Raw genomic sequence first — 19,535 nt, forward strand, 5'->3', positions numbered from 1 at the left:
ACTGCAGGGTAGCTTGTGGATTTACTCCAGGTGGAACTAAAGTCTGATTTAACACTTGATTATATTTCACATCATTCATCCAGATCTGTGAAGTAACTAAAGGTATTAAATACATGTAGTGGAGTCAAAGTACACCATTTACCTCTGAACTGTAGAGGAGAAGAAGAACAAAGTAGCAAAACATTGAAATACTTAAATAAAGTACAAGTATCTCAAAATTGTATCCAAGTATAGTACTTGTTGAGTTTATGAACTCATGAACTCAACAAGTTCATGAACTCAACAAGTACTACACGGACCACTATTGCGGTAAGCATGTTGTAACTTCCGGTTGTTGTTGTTGTTGTTGTTGTTGTTGTTGTTGTCATCTCCGGGTATCCCGTGTGCCTGTTCTGTTGCTGATAGCTTATTATCTTAATCGATCGTTTTAAAACTCTTGATCACGGCAACTGCCTGACGTTGTAATCACACGTTACTACAGCTTAAGCACTCACTACTCTCCTTCTCTTAGCGACTGTAACTCCACAGTTGCCTACACTCTTTTCGGGTTTGCTAACGGTAGCTACTTTAGCTTGATAGCTAGCCATGGCTCTTTCCCCACCCTCGGGTGTTATTTCCTGCTCTAACTGTCTCATGTTATTATGAATATGTCTTTATTATCAGGCTATGTTCCACAATAATTCAAAGTAGCAGTGATAAAACCTCTTCTTAAAAAGCACAACCTCGATCCAGAGGGTTTAGCCAACTATAGACCTATTTCTAATCTTCCGTTCCTCTCAAAAATTATTGAGAAAGCGGTCGCAAAACAGCTGTGTGATTACTTAAAAAAACAATGATTTATTTGAAGATTTTAAGTCTGGCTTTAGAACACATCATAGCACAGAGACAGGTCTGGTTAAAGTCACAAATGACATTCTAATAGCCTCATTCTAATAGCCTCAGACAAGGGACTTGTCTCTATTGTCTCAAGGGACTTGTCTATATTCTTGTTTTGCTCGATCTCAGTGCTGCATTTGATACTATCGACCATGATATCCTATTGCAAAGACTAGAGCACTTAGTTGGCATACAGGGAACTGCTTTAGGCTGGTTTAGGTCCTATCTATCTGAACGCTCTCAGTTTGTACCAGGGTTTCCGCTAGGATTTTTCCTCGCCGGTCAAATGTCCGAGCAGAATTTATTTTACCGGACTAATTTGAAACTTACCGGTCATATTTCAATAATAATAATAAGAGTTGTGTAGCAGAGTTTCCGTTAGCAGGTAATTACCGGACTATGAGCAGATATGCTTCAGTTTAAAACTCAGTTCACGGGGCTCATTTTTATATTGCTTCAGTTTATAATTGTAACAGATCGAAAAATTCAGATTCATTTTTCAATAAATGATTCCACAAACAACAAACAACATGATTATTACATTCAAACAAACTACTTGTAGTAGATAACATACATTATTCAGAAGTTTGAATAATTTGAATAATAACACCGGAGAAACGGGGCCTCTCTTTTCCCCTCTCTCTCTCCTGACAGCCCGTCAGTTTCTCATGCAGCTCCTGCAGCGCTAAACAGAGGGCGGGGCTTCAGGTGATTATGCAGAGCTGCGTGTCTCGGTCAGACTCAGCAGCTGATCTGATCTCTCTCTCGCGTCCGGTTACACTTCACTCGCATTTATGTCCATATGGATCAGATCCAGCTCTCCTGATCGGCCTTTATAGAGAGCACCGATCAAACTATTAAGAGTGAATATCGGCCGATAATGACCGGCGGCCGATCGATCGGAGCCTCCCTAATTATTACCAGACATTTTGACCGGCAGGTTTTGAATTTACCGGTTTTTAATAAATGTTACCAGCTAAAAACCGGTAATTACCGGCTAACGGAAACCCTGGTTTGTACGTGTTAACGATGAATTTTCCACGCAAACCAAAGTTAGCCATGGAGTGCCACAGGGTTCAGTGCTCGGACCTATTTTGTTCACATTATATATGCTTCCGTTGGGCAATATTAAAAGGAATCATTCTGTAAACTTTCATTGTTATGCGGATGATACTCAACTATATTTATCAATCAAGCCTGATGAAGTTAATCATCTAAATAAAATTCAAGACTGCCTTAAGGACTTATAAACGTGGATGACCTTAAATGTTTTGATGTTAAACACGACCAAAACTGAAGTTATTGTACTTGGCCCGAAGAATCTACGAAACTAATTATCTAAAGATATACTAACTATGGATGGCATTAATTTGGCCTCCAGAGAGACTGTAAGGAACCTTGGTGTTATATTTGATCTGGATTTATCCTTTAATGCCCACATAAAATCAATTTCAAGGACCGCCTACTTCCATCCACGTAACATTGCAAAAATCAGGCATATCTTGCCTCAAAACGATGCAGAGAAACTAGTCCATGCATTTGTTACTTCAAGGCTGTATTATTGTAACTCCTTATTATCAGGGTGTACCAAGAAGTCAGTCAAGTCGCTTCAGCTGATGCAAAATGCTGCAGCTCGTGTACTAACCAGAGTTAGGAAAAGGGACCACATTACTCCTGTTCTGGCTGCCTTACACTGGCTCCCTATAGAACACAGGATAGAATTTAAAATTCTTCTTCTCGCCTACAAAGCCCTTAATGGGCAGGCGCCATCTTACCTTAAATAACTCATTATACCCTACTGTCCTATTAGGGCATTGCGTTCCAAGAATGCAGGGTTGTTGGTTGTTCCTAGAGTCTCTAAAAGTACAATGGGAGCCAGAGCCTTTTCTTATCCACATTTGTGGAATCAGCTTCCAGTTTGTGTTCGGGCGGCAGACACCCTATCCGTTTTTAAGAGTGCGCTTAAGACCTTCCTTTTTGATAAAGCTTATAGATTCAGCCGCTAGTTTTGCTGATATAGGCTTAGTTTGTCGGCGGACATCTTACTTCTTCCTTCTCTCTGTCTATACCTGTGTACTCATGTTCCCACCTCGGCTCCGCGTGGTCGTTTGGGGAGCATCTTGTAAAATCATAAAGGAAGGAATTCAAAGCACCAGATACAGGGTTAAACAATAATCTGTTTTAATGGTAAAACACAATACACCATACAGAGCACTTTGCAACAGTACTCCGGGCTCAATTCCTACCACCGTGTGATATACGTACCACGACAGCCATCCAGGAAGAGAGCACAGAGCATAAGAATGTTACAGTATTTATACACATAAGCGGGGAGGAGGTTGGCCGGTTTTACTTCTGGGCGAACCCTAAGCAATGAGTCAGAAGTTTGTTGACTCCATCTTACAGTGTGTGTGTGTGTGTGTGTGTGTGTGTGTGTGTGTGTGTGTGTGTGTGTGTGTGTGTGTGTGTGTGTGTGTGTGTGTGTGTGTGTGTGTGTGTGTGTGTGTGTGTGTGTGTGTGTGTGTGTGTGTGTGTGTGTGTGTGTGTGTGTGTGTGTGTGTGTGTGTGTGTGTGTGTGTGTGTGTGTGTGTGTGTGTGTGTGTCTACCCTTAGGCAGTCCCACAGTCATGCTTTGGAGTAATTTCATAGACAGAGGACTCTTGAACAGAACGCACACACATTTCCCCTAAAACATTTTTAACACACACATCTGTTTAAACCAATTATTCCAAAATGTGGTGGCAATTTAGTACTTATAACATGAGAAAACTGATAGAAATCAACAAAACGCATAGTTTGAGCAGTAATTATACCTAGTTACTACAATAAACACACACATCCTCCCTATGCATGTTTGATGCACACACCTCTTATCCTCCAGCTCACCACACCAATGTCACATGTTTTTCTTTATGAAAGCCATACTTGTTGGGGTTTCACAGTCCTCATCTCATGACCTCCTCAGGACCAGCTAACCAACAAAGCTTAACTGTTCCCATACCCTAAGGCCATCTCTGTACTTCCCTTCCACTCCGAAGTCAGCTCACCCAGAATCAGAAGGACCATTGTCTCTCTAATTGTATGTGACCCAATCGTCTCATGCTCTTTAGGAGTCTTGAAATGAACGCACATACATTTCTCTCATTAACTAACACGTAACATCCCATATATCAGGTGACATAAAAATGAATATACCAGAATTACACTGTATTAAACTTTTTGCCATAACACTTTATTTTAATTATTCAGGGTCTAAGGACAGAGGGTGTCGTATTGTCATACTGATATTCTGTACACACTGTGAAGACCACTGAGACAAATGTAACATTTGTGATATTGGGCTATATAAATAAACATTGATTGAATGTCTGCCAGTCTTCCTACCCAAATCACTTTTTTTGTAAAATAGACACACTAATCTCCTCTATTTTATGGCAATACTCCTAGAATTAGGAGAGAGCTTTTACAAAGAAAACAGATCTACAGGAGGATTGGCCCTTCCAAACATAAGACACTACTATTTGGCAGCCAATATCCACAAAGTAATTTTGTGGATTAAGGAACCAACATTGAGTTGATGTGAGCTTGAAGCCGAATCCTGTCCTACTACCTCACTTTTGGCTTTGCTTACATCTATATTACCCAGCCGGCCGACACAATACTCGAATAACCCAATAGTTGTTTCCACCCTAAGAATATGGTCCCAATTCAGAAGTGCTCATGGACTTCATGGATCCTCTATTCATAGTCCCATTCGCAACAACCATCTCTTTCTCCCCCCTTACACTGATGGGGCTTTCTCTATGTGGCAGAGATTAGGCCTTATCAGAGTAAAGGCCCTGACACACCAGGCCGAAATCGGCCGTTTTCATTAGTCGGACGACGAAGCGTGCCCTGTCGCCCAAACTCAATTTGGTGTGTCCCGCACCGTCAGCCGTGACAGGCCTTATTTCGGTTGTTGCCTCTTTTTAATGATGAATACACACTACCGCCGCCTGCTGGTAAGGAGAGTTATTGCCACTCACGCATGCGCAGTTCGTATGTGCTCGGCTGAAGTCTTTGCGGTGTGTTCCAGTGCGACACATGGCCAATACGCGGGAGAACACGCCGACGCAAGTCGGCGTCAGTGTCGGCGAGTTCTCTGGTGACTGCCTGGTGTGTGTCAGGGCCTTAAGGGACCTTTACATCAACAATGTTTTCGGTAGCTTTAGCCAACTCCCTGATAAATGTAGCCTCCCAGACTCATCTATTTCGTTACTTCCAGGTCCGTAACTGGGTTGAACTAAATAACCTTTCCTTCCCCAATATCCCTCCGGATTCAATAATTGACTCAATTCTGGACACTCTAACAACCTAAAAAGGTCTGGTTTCAAGAATTTACAATTCCATCTTCCGTCTCACAGAAACATCTCTTGGTAAAATCAAACAAGATTGGCAAGAGGAAATATTCCAAGCAATAGATGATGATATCTGGGATGGTGCATTAGCGAGAGTGAACAATAGTACGTCCTGTTCCAGGCTCAATCTTACAATCTTATACAACTTAAAGTTGTCCACCGTATCTATTACACCAACTCTAAACTCTCCAAAATATACCCTAATGTCACGGATACCTGTAACAGATGTCACATGTCACCAGCAAACATGATTTATATGTGTTGGTCTTGTCCTCGCCTACAAGGATACTGGACAAGCATTTTCAAACACCTTGCAGAGGCCTTGGACGTGGTATTGACACCATGTGCAGAAACTGCCATTTTTGGAGTACTACCTGGCCACCGAAGGATGAGGAGGGACAGTATAGCCTTTGCACCTCTATTAGCACGTAGAAGAATACTCCTAGAATGGAAATCCTCAATAGCACCTAAAGCATCTCTATGGCTTAAAGATCTAATGTTATACCTGACCTTGGAGAATATTAAATATAACCTGAGGGGCTCTTTAGAAATGTTTGAATCTGTCTGGGGCTCTGTGATAGCCTACATAGCTGAACTTAAGACACTAAGTTAAGAAGAAAGGGGGGAGACTATGAATGTATGTTTTTTTTATATATATATATATATATATATATACATGTATGTACCAGGGTTTCCGCTAGGATTTTGTCTCGCCGGTCAAATGTCCGGGCAGAATTTGAAACTTACCGGTCATATTTCAATAATAATAATAAGAGTTGTGTAGCAGAGCTTCCGTTAGCAGGTAATTACCGGACTATTTAAAACTCAGTTCACAGGGCTCATTTTTATATTGCTTCAGTTTATAATCGTAACAGATCGAAAAATTCAGATTCATTTTTCAATAAATTATTCCACAAACAACAAACAACATAATTATTACATTCAAACAAACTACTTGTAGTAGATAACGTACATTATTCAAAAGTTTACATTACATTTGAATAATAACACGGGAGAAACGGATCCTCTCTGTTCCCCTCTCTCTCTCTCCCTCTCTCTCTCTCCCTCTCTCCCTCTCTCTCTCTCCTGACAGCCCGTCAGTTTCTCAAGCAGCTCCTGCAGCTCGCTAAACAGAGGGCGGGGCTTCAGGTGATCCTGCAGAGCTGCGTGTCTCGGTCAGACTCAGCAGCTGATCTGATCTCCAGTGATGTACCTGAACGCGTTCAATGAACGATCGTTCATGAACGCGTTCATATTTTGGGCGAACGTGAACTGAACGTACTGTATTTCCGCTAGATGAACGTAATTGAGAACGCGTTCATTCTCAGCGGTGTATAACGGCGTTCAAAAGTGCGTTCATTCTCAGCACTGTATTATAACGGCGTTCAAAAGTGTACCAGATTTCATATGCCTTTCAGCCGAAAACCCAGTTAAAACACACCGTAAACAGGCTTCAAAATAATGCGGAAAACCACCCAATTTGGCAACAGCAAGCTGCCTGTGACGCGTACGCGCCTGTCACCCCTGGCTGTCGCACTAAAATATAAATATACTAAATATATCAGACTCCTCACAACAAACAATGTGGAACCGCGGAACCGGCGAGCATTGAATGAATGAATGAATGAATTAGTATGGACGAAGCCGAGAGCAGCTGCAGCAGCACTCGCTCAGAGTGAGACTCTACGGCAGGGGTGGGGAACCTCCGGCCTCCGGGCCGTATACGGCCCGCGAGACAATTTGGTACGGCCCTCGAGGTAATTTATAAACACACGCAAAAAATAAAAAAATGAAAGAAATCTAGACCGCAAAATAATTAAACAAGGAAGTGCCTGTTTTTCCTGGCCAAGATCAGGGTCCTTGAACACAACACGAGCCTAACGTGTCATCACGTGGTATATGTCTCGACTGACGGGTGCAGTTCTGACGGAGAGCACCAGAACGCCACTCCAGCACTTCAGAAATGGCAGAAAGTCCATACACATGCCGCAGTTTCTGCGTGTCTGTGTCTTTAGTTGAAAGCCCAGTGGCGATCTGCTCATCTGTCATACAGTCAATAACTTTGTTGTTATCATTAGCATCTGGTTAGCTAGCTATGCTAACGAATATAAGAAGCTTTGTCTACAACCAGTGAGGTAAAGGCACATCTTTATATGATCATTATAGTTATAAAAAAAATAAGAGAATAAAGTAAACAGGTATAAAATACTATATGATAGTTATTAATAAAGAAGAATACAGTTTGAAAGGGGAGTGATTTGTCAAATATCCATAAATTAAAAGAAAATCTGCTTACAGTTGTGTTTGGGTGTTGAGAGATGTGTCCATAGCTCTCCTAATGTTGCTCTCAAAGTGCACCAGATTGATGCTTTTAACTTCAACATTTAAAAAAAATCTTCCCAGGGGAGCATGCCCCCCGGATCCCCCTAGAGGAGGTTAGGTCCCCCCCCCCCCACTTAAATCATGTTCACATGAATAGGAAACTAAATACATTTGCACACATCTTGTGTCCATATCTTTCTGTGTTGGTGGTCACGCCACACCCTGCACGTGCATGCATACGCGAGTCATGGTGAGATATCTGGATGAAGAGGTTGCTTTTTCTTTGCACAGAATGAAATGAATGGGCTGTGATTTTAGTTTTTTTAAGCAGAGGTCAATAACTTGTACGGCCCTCTGAGGATATTGTAAAAATTGAAATGGCCCATTAACATCGTACAGGAGACAAATAATAGCTCGCAGCAACATATTGAAAAAAGAACTATGAACTATAAATTAGTTCATTTTTGAAACCATGAACTTTAGTTCAACATTTTGAATTATGAACTATGAACTGAACTAGTTCATTTTAAAATGTGTGAACTGTGAACTGAACTAGTTCATGTAGAAAGTGAACTTTCCCAACACTGCTGATCTCTCTCTCGCGTCCGGTTATACTTCACTCGCGTTTATGTCCATATCGATCAGATCCAGCTCTCCTGATCGGCCTTTATAGAGAGCACCGATCAAACTATTAAGAGTGAATATCGGCCGATAATGACCGGAGGCCGATCGATCGGAGCCTCCCTAATTATCACCAGACATTTTGACCGGCAAGTTTTGAATTTACCGGTTTTTAATAAATTTGACCAGCTAAAAACCGGTAATTACCGGCTAACGGAAACCCTGGTATGTACGTATATGTGTGTATGGGTGTAGGTATGTACATATATTAAAGCAATAGCTCACGACAGGCCGTGGTATATGCTCATCACAGCTAAGGGGCGTGGTTCAACCCTCTTAGCTCTTAGCTTAGCTTTTATAAAACGGTTACCAAGTGTGGCAATATGAAAGAAAAATACACACTCTAATTTAAATAGTTTTTATTAGTAAATAATGATGTTCAAAATAAAATAGCCCCTCCGTTGCCTTCTGCACGAAACATAGTGCGAGGTGGTTGCTATGCAACAACACTAACAGCTAGCGAACATATTAGACAGAGAGCGTTGATCCATTATTTGGCTATTTATTTACATTCATTTGTATGTTGCCGTTTATTGTGCAGCCACTGAAAAACTGTCTAGAATCAGTAGAATGGCTTACGTGGTTACTTGTATAGGTTGAGGTTGTTCTAGGCTGTTGCGTGGTGTGGCGAGAATATTGCTCCACTTTCTCCGGTCCCCGAGATTCGGCTTCCAGTAGCTCTGGAGACAGCTGCTGGAAGCGGTCATAATTTCTCTGCTTTGTTTCAAGACCCGCATCAGAAAGCTTTTGAATGGTGGTACTTTTACAGTTGGTCTACCTGCTCTTCACGTAGCTCTGCATGTCGTCGTTTAGGTGCTTCCTTTTCTGGATATAGGCACTGCTCAATCCACTCCTCCATAGTAAGACCCCCCGGAGGTCGAAGATAATCTTAAATGTTTCCATCTTATGCTTTGTAAGTTTGTTTCGTAACGGAAGAAATGTAAATATATTTATAAAACTGACAAGTCAAATCAAGCAATCTGATTGGTCGATAGCGTTTTTGCGGACCTCTTTGATTACAGATTTGAAAAGATCTTTAAAAAAACTTGCTTTAAAAGTAGCACAATTCATGATGTCAAACCTTGAAAAGTATCTAGATATCCCTGCCCTAATGCCAAAGGAACTGCACACTGAATATGTTTTGCCGTCTGATGTCTATGTCTGGACCGCTGCGTAAAAAGGAGGGTTTCTGCCCCTTTACTTCTCCGCTGCTTTCTTGTTCCAGTCTGAAGGAAAGGAAAAATACAGACCGTATAAATGTAACTCATTGTGCCTAACTCAATAAAAAAAAAAAAGAATCCACAGCATTTCAAGTCAAGCACTTCCTAATGTACCGTCCAGAGATGTTCTGACTTCGCTTTTGGAGAACCCCTGTCCAATAATCAATAATTTATCATGATATCAAATTTGATCAAATTATCATTTTGGCAATCATGGTTTGTATTCAGCGTTGAAAACCTAGCTTGTTGTTTTCGCCCTGTTTGGAAATGGCACTTTCAGTCATGGAAAGGTTTGTGTATTTGTAAAGGTGTGTGTGTATATAGAATTCAGATACATTTAACTATTTCAAAGACTGTTGTATTAAGATACAGTTACAGTGGCTTCATGAACAGTCCTTCATGTCATAATAATTATAATGTGTGTGAAGTGTCTGATGCTTTTAATATGCTTGCAACGTGAATACATAATCCTCTGAACATTCAAAGTGTGTGTGTGTGTGTGCGCGTGAGATTGTGTTATTGAGGATTAACAAACACCCTGAAAACTCAGTTGGTCAATCCAGTGGCGAGCCGTGACTTTTATACCTAGGCCCTCTGACCCCCCCTTCCCTCCCTTCTCAAAAAAGAAGAGTTATTACGTCACAGCGTATACTTCAGCGGAATATCAAAACAACGGCCCGGGGTGCAAAACGCATCAATGACAGCGACCCTCTACCACACAGAACAACACCATTTATATAAACACCTATCATGACAGGGCACCCACAGCCAAGAGACAATAAAAATGAATGAAGTCGGCACGGCGGCCCACATTGAAAATGACTTAGGCCTACCTTTGATGATCAAATCACTGAAACACAAAGTCCATCCTCCTGTCCTTTTGGATGAAGCACTTGTGGGCCATGCAGCTGATCCTGTGCCACTCCAGTTTATCATTGTAACTCATTCTTGAAAATGACTCGGTTAATAATTTCACAACGATGTCATCACTATCACTGAAGTGAGCCATCATGAACGAATTTATGCTAATCATGAATCTATTGATCATAAATCTATCGATTAGATTTATGATTAGAAAATTATAAAAGTAGGGTAGACATGTGGATATTATCCGGCTGAACAAAACGTGCATTTATCTAACAGGTTCGTTCCACAGACCTTATTTCGAGCTATTTTCCAAAATCCTAAGGAGAAATCCCATTGCTTTTGTGTCGAGGGAACCAGCAGCTTACTTCCGGGTTTTAGGACGCGTCACTGCACCACTCTATAACACACTTCACAGCAGGTGGAACTTGTCATAAAGTCCGCGATAATAAAGCCCACCCATTTAGAGGGAAGATATGATTGCTCAATTGTACTGTCATTTTGCATTACTCTCTCATTCAGTTACCCTAGCTGGCCCTCTGTGAATTCATACCTGGACCACCAATCAGCTCCTATCTTCACAGTAACTCGCAGAGACGGCCAAAAGGAGAAGCTGAACAGGCAGATTTGAAGGATTTATTTATTTGGATATGTTATTTTAAATACAATTAAATCAAGTTATTTTGGTAAAAATAAATTATGTTTTCAATTTTCTTTTTTTAAATATCTTAGGCCCTAGACGGCTCGCCACTGGGTCAATCCCAAATGTTGTATTTTGTAGACTTTGTGAACTTTCCTCCCAGATGAACACATTGGCCATACTTAAAACTAGATTAGCCTACAAATCAATGCTCTGTGGTTTGCAGCATGCAGACAGGTTGACCCCCAGGTCAACCTGTCAAACTCATGGGTCAAACTCCTGGCCTGATTTATTTTTGTTTCAGTCTGCCACTACCTAACAGACAGTGCTTTACAAACAGTTCAGATGTGCTTCCTGTCAGTGGACTCACGTTGTAGAGGATCTCTACCCATCCCTCCATGGTGATGCACTGGAACACAGTGAGAATAGCGAAGAGGATGTTGTCGAAGTTTGTGATGCCGTAGTTGGGTCCCGTCCAGTACTCCTTGCAGATGGTGCCGTTCTCGCAGGTCCTGGCCGGAGCCTCCAGGCCGCAGGGGAAATCTGCCACTTGTTCGTCTGCAGCAAACACACATTTCACACACCGTCACAGACACAAAACACAATAACATGCCGAGGTATTTTTAGAGAAGGCAGTGGATGTATTATGTAAAAGTACTTCTCGTTATACAGTAGATTCAGAAGAACATTCCATCTAATGCACAATATATAGTTTCCACTGCAATGATACATATAGTAGCAACATTTAAGTGAGCACATATTTTGAGTAAAGCCCTTTGTGGATAAATTGTGATTTGAAAAATTACTCAACTCGATATAGCCTATACTTAAATGTAAGCAGTTTATCATCAGCAGCAGGAGAGGTCTGATGCATCTACGAAATGTCACCTTCTAATACAGAAGCATATACCTCCCTTTGTCCCTGAACCAGATGCAGACATCACAGACAGTTAAAGACGGGATACTTTAGAGTTGTTTTTTTAATCTTTAATAAAGGCAAAGGCATTTAGTTCTTTTTAATCTCTTGTAATATACTACTGTCTCTTATTCCCATAATCTGCCAATAATGGAATGGCTGTTGTGTATGCACATTGTTTTGTTATTGTTATTGTGAAGTTATTGACAGCTGGAGGACGGCTGACAAAGGAGCACAAATGGATGGAGTTTCACGGCACTGTGCAAAGAATTAAAGAATGTCTGGGTCAGCAGTGTGTCCATAAGCCATTACATGGGGATGATTAATATCAATGTACATATTGTAAGGGAATAATTGTAGCTTTACTAAGATATTTGACCTTTCAGCCTGTTGACGTTTTATGACCAAGCCGAAGTCTGGTATCTGTCTTAAGGAAAGGGAACGGTCAGCTGTGGCTGACCTTACCAATTTAATGACCGGTCAACTGTCGGTCACAAGAGCCCTAGAGTCAGATAAAGATAATTCATTGCTTCCAGGTGGACACAGATGCCTTCCCCAAGGTGGGGGTTGTCTCCCTGTAAGCTAGTTAAAAGGTCTATTAGGATGAGAGGCGGATTCAGATTTGACATGACAACCCACCCGTGCAGTCAGAAACCTTTGACTGTGTGACTTGTGATGTGAATTCTCCGGCTGATATTTGTATTAAATCTCAGTGTTTGACATCAGAACTCCTGCTCGTCCTGTGTCTCTTTCATGAGTCGGTGACTCCAGATACATTGCTACACAGAAGTTTCCTCTACAAATTGGCGTTGTCGACAGGATACCAAAAGATCTTCAGAGACTGGTAAGTGTAAATTCAAATATGTATTTGGGCATTGCCTTACCAGAATCTGTGATTGACGGTATCATAAAATTACCTGTGAAACTGAGCGGCTGCATAATTTTTTTTGGTTTCTCTACTCGTTTACATTTGAGGATTAAAAATAACCTTGGAAATTGGTGTCAAAAGGGGACGTTGTCCTGGCCAATTCTCCCAGTGATTGCTGCTGGGGCATGTGCCTACAGAGCAAACACAGCTCATGTAAAAAAACAATGAGAATATTTGGGGCTAATAAATAACCTAGGATATCGACTTTGACTGATTTCCTCTGTGTGTTTCTCGGAATTAAATTACCAGACAATTACACACAGCAAATATTCGCAGAGACCTTAAAAGAGAGCATCAGTAAAGTGGAGTTTCTGCATTAGGAGCAATGTGATAGATTTGTATTGAAACAAATCGCCGAATTCTGGGGATTTCAGAGGTTAAACTCATTAAATCAACAGCTGGCATCGCTTCCAATCTGCCTGCAGATTGAGTGGAGAGCCGCAGGCAAAGAGAGAGGAAAACAGCACATAGTGTCAAATTTGTTCCTCACCATTGCCGATTTTCGAACTAAAGAAAGCGGTTATTTATGGGAAACGTGGTATGAGAATGTGATATCGCGCTGTGTTTTCATAACTGATGAGTTGCTGAATTTGGCTGTTGTTTTGGAAGAAAGGGTGGGAGAAAAAAAATTAAAGTCTATGCTCTCGGACGGAGAGCAAAGCACCACTAAATTAGCATAGTGGTTGTTGATTTGAGAATAAATTGGTTATTGCTCTTCAACAGATTCCGTTCTTAGCACGTGTACAAGTATATATGAGTAAGAAGGCACTCATATTAAACAGATATTTCTCTACCCCCTCTGAAAGTCTCCCTAATTCGGATTAAAATTTAATTGGAGGAGTCACGTTGATGTTTGTTACGAGTAGGGTTGGGTACCGAGAACCGGTTCCAACAATTCGATTCCAACGGCATCATTTAGAAATGTGCATTTCGGTTCCGCTTTTCGATTCCTGAGGAAATGTTTCTCGCCGCTCTCCGTAGCCTACTGCAGCGGGGCGGGAAATGTAGCGTTGTATCTACATTTCCTACAGTGTAACCTGAGACCAGGGCCGGCCCGTGCACTGGCATTATAAATGTTCGCCTAGGGCGCCAGATCTGTGGAGGCGCTGCGCTGACAGCTCTGGGAGAAAAAATTAATGTTTTGACCGTTGGTGCTCATCCTAATTTTCGGCCTTGATGTAACAACATTCATAATTAAGTAAATGTAACACCCTTTTCATCCCGGTTACACGTTTCATTCGCCCTGTACGATGGGCGCTGCAAGTGATGAAAATGGGGGATGTTGGCTTATCTGGCAACCGCAGCTCACAGCCAAAGTGCGCGTGAGCGAGGGAGAAAGGGAGGGTGCACTGGAACCGGCGCTGTTGTTATTAGCATCTGGTGCTAGCTGCTCAAGAAGAAGATGTTTCTACAATGATGTGGAGGGAGAGTCCTCTCCAGTCAGACTGAGAGGCTGATAACTTCAGCTCAGTGAGGTAAAGGACTCTGAGTGTTTAGATAGTTCACTTTAGTCTAAGTTATCTCAGTGGGTCTCAAACGCATACATATTTCCAAGGCACTCTTTTATAATTATTGGGATGAAACAGGTTTGAAATCATTCCAATGTATACTATAGGACAGTAAACCAGACATATCGTTTTAAACTGGAGAGATAAAAAAATATGCATAAATAAAATAGTAAAATAAGATATGAATGAACAACAAAAATAAAATGCGTTACATGTAGGCTATTTGTTATTTAATTATTAAAATGTAAACCGATCTTTTTCATATGGGTGTTTAGAGTTGTACCCCCTAGATCTAGTCTCTAGTAATTCTGCGTGTGCACCAGATTGAAGCATTTTACTTCAAAATGTTCAAACATTTCTTCCAGGTATGCCTGAGAAGGCAGATATGCTTGTTTTTCTCAACAAGAACTGTTTTTAAAAGTTGGACTGTTGCACTGTTGTAGCTTCAGTGGTTCTCAGGTTACAGTTACATAGCAGTGAATATAAACAGACTGATTAATGTGAATATTACTTTAAACTAACCTGTGTAAAAGTTTCTCGAATAAATGTAATTTTTTTGGTGGAAGAAGCATGTATCATTTTTTTACCATGCCCCTCAAAGAATCGGAATCGAGAACCGTTAAGAACCGGAATCGAAAAGTAGAATCGGAATCGGAATCGTGGAAATTCAAACGATACCCAACCCTAGTTACGAGTTTGTTTGTTTGTCTGTCTAAATTGCAGTGTTTGTTTTATTGTACTAACCGTTAAACATGGGTAATACTGTCTCCACAAACGATTCAGTTGGTAAGATGAAAAAGAATTCACGCACCAAGACACTTCCAAAAAATCGTATTACAGACAGCCATTACACGCACATGTTTTCCCCTAATATGCCGTCTGGAATTGTCGGAAGAAGCTTGGATTGGTCTAAAGTTATGCCGTTCACCTCGTTACTTTGTGAACACTCACAGCAGAATAATCAGAAAGGGAAGATTCAATTTGATTGGCCGTTAACTGGTACATTTGACATGGGCGTGTTGTGGCAGGCGTTCAAGTTGATTGAAAATGAGGTGAATTGCTCCTGGGATATAGGATACATGAAGGAATGTGTTAAAGCTTGGATGGCTATTGCAGAAAAAAGAGGTTATGATGAGCGGAAAAATGAAAAATCAGTTGGCGCCGAGCGAGGCTCCATTGAGCTCAAGGCGTTGATTGATAGGGTTTCTAAATGTGCGGCGAGTTGTCATTTGCTTAGCCTAGAGGCTGCTTTTGATGTTAAATCAGAGAACATGTCCAGAATTAAGGAAAGACACGGAAAGGACGTTGCAGCCATTGCGAAATCAGTTATGTACGATTGGCTGAAAAGACGAGGGAAATCTCCCAGCATCGCTCAGCTAATTTCCATTCTAACAGACGCTGGGCTGCTGGAGGAAAAGCAGGCTGTAGCTCTCTGTACAAAAATAATTCCCGCGATAGAACTCTCAAATCCTGTTGCGAGAAACTCCGATGATGATCTGTTAATGACAGCTACAGCTATCATGAATGAAAATGGGTTGAGATATCAGTCAGGACAGTATAGAGAACAAGATATTGAGCAGCAGGAACACAGTGCAGCGGACAGTGGAGAGGACATTTCAGACAGCAGCCCATTACAAACCCCCACCCCTAGTCCCGCAATAAAAACATTATACAATCCAAACACGCCGTACGGCAGCAGTTTTAGAAAGACTGTCCCGCATAGAATTATCACGAGACTGCAAACATCTCAGAATAATAATTCTGCTGAAACTGTGACCACCCCGAAAATACTAATAGGAGAAATTCCAGTTTATAAGCCTTGGACACCCGCTGAGGTCATGAGTGTCACTAATCACGCTCCATGTCCCCTAAAAGCCCAGATGAGTATCTGTCGTGGTTGACTAATGTCTGCTCAGTTTATAACTGTTTGGTTCATGATGTTAAACAGCTGATAATCCTAACATACAAGGCAGATCGGCCCACGTGCGGAGACGAGTTTACATTTCCTGAGTGTACGCCTGCAGGTGACTGGCCTCCGACACAGACGCGCGACATGTGGATTCAAACTAGTGGTGGGCGATATGACGATATATATCGTCGTGACGTTTATTAGGTCTCCACGATATGCTTTTTCAGAGATATCGTCCTATCGTGATAAAAAAAAATTGAAAAAGAAAAATAGCGGGAGGGGAAGAGGCTCTCCGTGCGCGGCGCAGGGGGCTATGACAGCGGACGGAGAGCCTCTTCCCCTCCCGCTCCCCCAGCCTCACCTACTGATTTAATTTCACCATATATCAAGCCCGATCGATTTCACAATGTCAGCGCACCTCTGCTTTCGTTCAGTCCGAGTTGTTTGACACGCTCCCAAAGTCCCCGCCCCCTTTGCAGCGAGGGAAAATACACTGTTGGCAGTCTGCACACACAGCAATAATGGACAGAGAGTCAGATTCTGATGTAGAAGAATTAGATTTAGTCCCCAAAAAGAACTCTACGTCTGTGGTATGGAAATATTTTGGATATAACACAACAGACACGGAGCAAACAAATGTAATTTGCAAAATGTGCAAAAAAGGACATTTCAAAGCGACAGATGGCAACACGTCGGGCTTACGAGACCGCCTCAAACGCAAGCACCAGAAAGAGCATGCAGAGACTGTGCAAGGTCCCCCGCGTGTGAATGCACAATCTACCGCAGCGACTGCACCAAAACAAACTAACATAGGGCAGGCATTTCATAAAGGGGCTCCTTATGAAAAGACTAGCAAACGGTGGAAAGACATAACTGACGCGGTGGCGTTTTATGTTTTTCCCTTCAGTTATGCTAAAGTCTTTTATTACACTTCAAGTCTACTCTAAAGTTTACATTTTAATTGTTTGGCACTGACTTTTCCTCATTGATGTTTTATGTTTTACTTAGTTATGATTTACCCTCCTTTTCATGTTTATTGATGTTCACTGCTCACTTGTTCATTCAGGGATTCATTTCTGAAATAAAACCAGCTTGAAATGCTATTTTGGTCTGTTACTCCTTTTTGTTTTAGTTTCTGTTACCTTGTAGGTGCTTGTACTGTTAAGTAACTTGAAAAATAACCATAATAACCGACATGAAAGAATATCGTGATACTGCTTGAAAATATCGTGATAACATATTTTTCAATATCGCCCACCCCTAATTCAAACCGTCGCTGCTTCGGCTATTAGAGCATGCGCTAAGACTCACACAGATTTTTCGCAAGTGATGGCTTGCGTACAGAACCCAACAGAAACTGTCCCAGAATTTCTCCAGCGTTTCATGACAGTGTGGGATAATAATGCGGGCATTAAAAGGGAGGGCAATGATTTGTTTGCTACATCATTTAATCCCTGAGACAGCTCAAACCTACATGATGGCGACTCCTGACTGGCAAGTTAAAACCTGGAAACTCACGATAGCCACAATGCGTGCCCTGCACAGAAGCCAGATATTTCTGACCCCCAGAATTGCCCAGCTGCTGCAACAATTGCCTCAAAATACACAGGCTTATCAGAGTGCGAATAACTCCCAGCAGTTTCAGGGACACAACCGCACACAGCAGTATCAAAATCAGGGAAGATCACAGGGTTATCAAGACAAAAACAGACAGCAGCAAAACAGAAACCCCCAAAAACAAATGCACTGCCACGTCTGCGGTTGCACATTGGGCAGCTAAATATCCCAAGAGGTGGGGGGCACAACAGCACACACACAACTTGCCTGCTCTGCCCCCACCCCCGCGGCCCACACTGCAGCCTCCTCCAACTCCCCAGGCACCCCCACCTCTGTCCAACAGCCGGTTTCCACCCTATGACAGGCAGGCCCAGCAGGGGCAGTATGCCGCAGCACAGGGTGGCTATAATCCACAATAGGGAGGCCATGGAGAAATGGGATCAGATTCACAGCATTTCCCCATTCAAGCAGCAACAATTCGCCTTTCCAATAACCCGCGTGAAGATCCGATTATGCCTGTTGATTTTAGTGGTACGAATGTAGATATTTTGATTGACAGCAGAGCCACATTGTCAGCAGTGCGGACTAAGGAGAAAGTGTGTGAAGCAACTAATAATTTTGTTACAACAATGGGAGTTTCTGGCATTCCTATGTCCGAGCCCGTTTCAGAGAGTACTAATGTTTCAATCGAAGGATCAAATGTCCAACACTCTTTCATTATTTCAGATGGAAGTCCTATTAATCTAATGGGCAGAGATTTGCTTTGTAAATTACAAGCAACAATACATTGCACTCCAGACGGATTGTTTTTTACTATTCCTGACAGCAAAGTCTATCAAGCTGTCCAATTCATTCAATCATCTCAGGACAACCTTTATTGTTGGTCATTTCCAGATTTCAACATGATTTCTGTTTCCTCAACAACAGGAATTCAGAAAATTGCTAGCATTTCCCCTGTGTGTGCTTCCTTAATGTCCCTTATGCGGCCTGTGTTGAATTGTCACTGCACAGCTGCTTTTAACAATCGCCCTGATGAGTGGCGTTTTGTCCAAGATTTGCAAGCTATTAACGCTATTGTCATTCCGACAGCTCCTATAGTGCCTGACACTAATTCGATCCTTGCTTCTCTGCCCCCAGATTCCAAGTATTACACAGTGATTGATTTGTGTTCAGCGTTTTTCTCTGTTCCTCTGCATCCAGACAGCCAGTACCCATTTGCATTTACTTTTAAAGGTAAACAAATCACATACACGCGCCTCCCACAGGGGTACGTCGAGTCGCCTACTGTGTACGCAGCAGCGGTTAAGAGAGATCTGGACACTTTGGTCCTTACAGGAGGTAGCACCTTGCTTCAGTACGCAGATGACCTGTTGTTAGCTTCTCCCAACATGGACGCCTGTCGCATCGACTCCATTCTGCTCATGAAAAGACTTTCTGAATGTGGACACAGAGCATCCCTGGCTAAGTTGCAGTACTGCCAGACTGAGGTCACATACTTGGGTCACATTATGAGGGATGGACACCGACTCCTCTCGCCAGCAAGGATTTGCCTTTTGAACAAAGTGGCACCACCCCGCACAAAGAAGGAGATGCTTTCCTTCTTGGGCATGGCAAACTACTGCAGACATTGGATATACGAGTACGCTGCTATGGACTCTGTCCTGCGTGCTGCCACTCTGCAGGCTGCTCCTAACATTGTTCAATGGTCTGAGGACAT

General features: G+C 42.1%; 1 protein-coding gene across 1 annotated transcript in view; it reads right to left on the reverse strand.

The window, feature by feature from the left end:
- LOC117452130 (voltage-dependent N-type calcium channel subunit alpha-1B-like) overlaps positions 1-19,535 on the reverse strand; it is a gene marked incomplete at its 3' end in the record, with an annotated part of 152,098 nt that overhangs the window by 26,531 nt on the left and 106,032 nt on the right. Inside the window, 1 exon segment of the mRNA XM_034090611.1 lies at positions 11,371-11,558. Coding sequence (XP_033946502.1) covers positions 11,371-11,558 — 188 coding nt within the window.

The sequence above is a fragment of the Pseudochaenichthys georgianus genome, chromosome 9 (assembly GCF_902827115.2).
Source record: "Pseudochaenichthys georgianus chromosome 9, fPseGeo1.2, whole genome shotgun sequence".
Classification (NCBI taxonomy): domain Eukaryota; kingdom Metazoa; phylum Chordata; class Actinopteri; order Perciformes; family Channichthyidae; genus Pseudochaenichthys; species Pseudochaenichthys georgianus.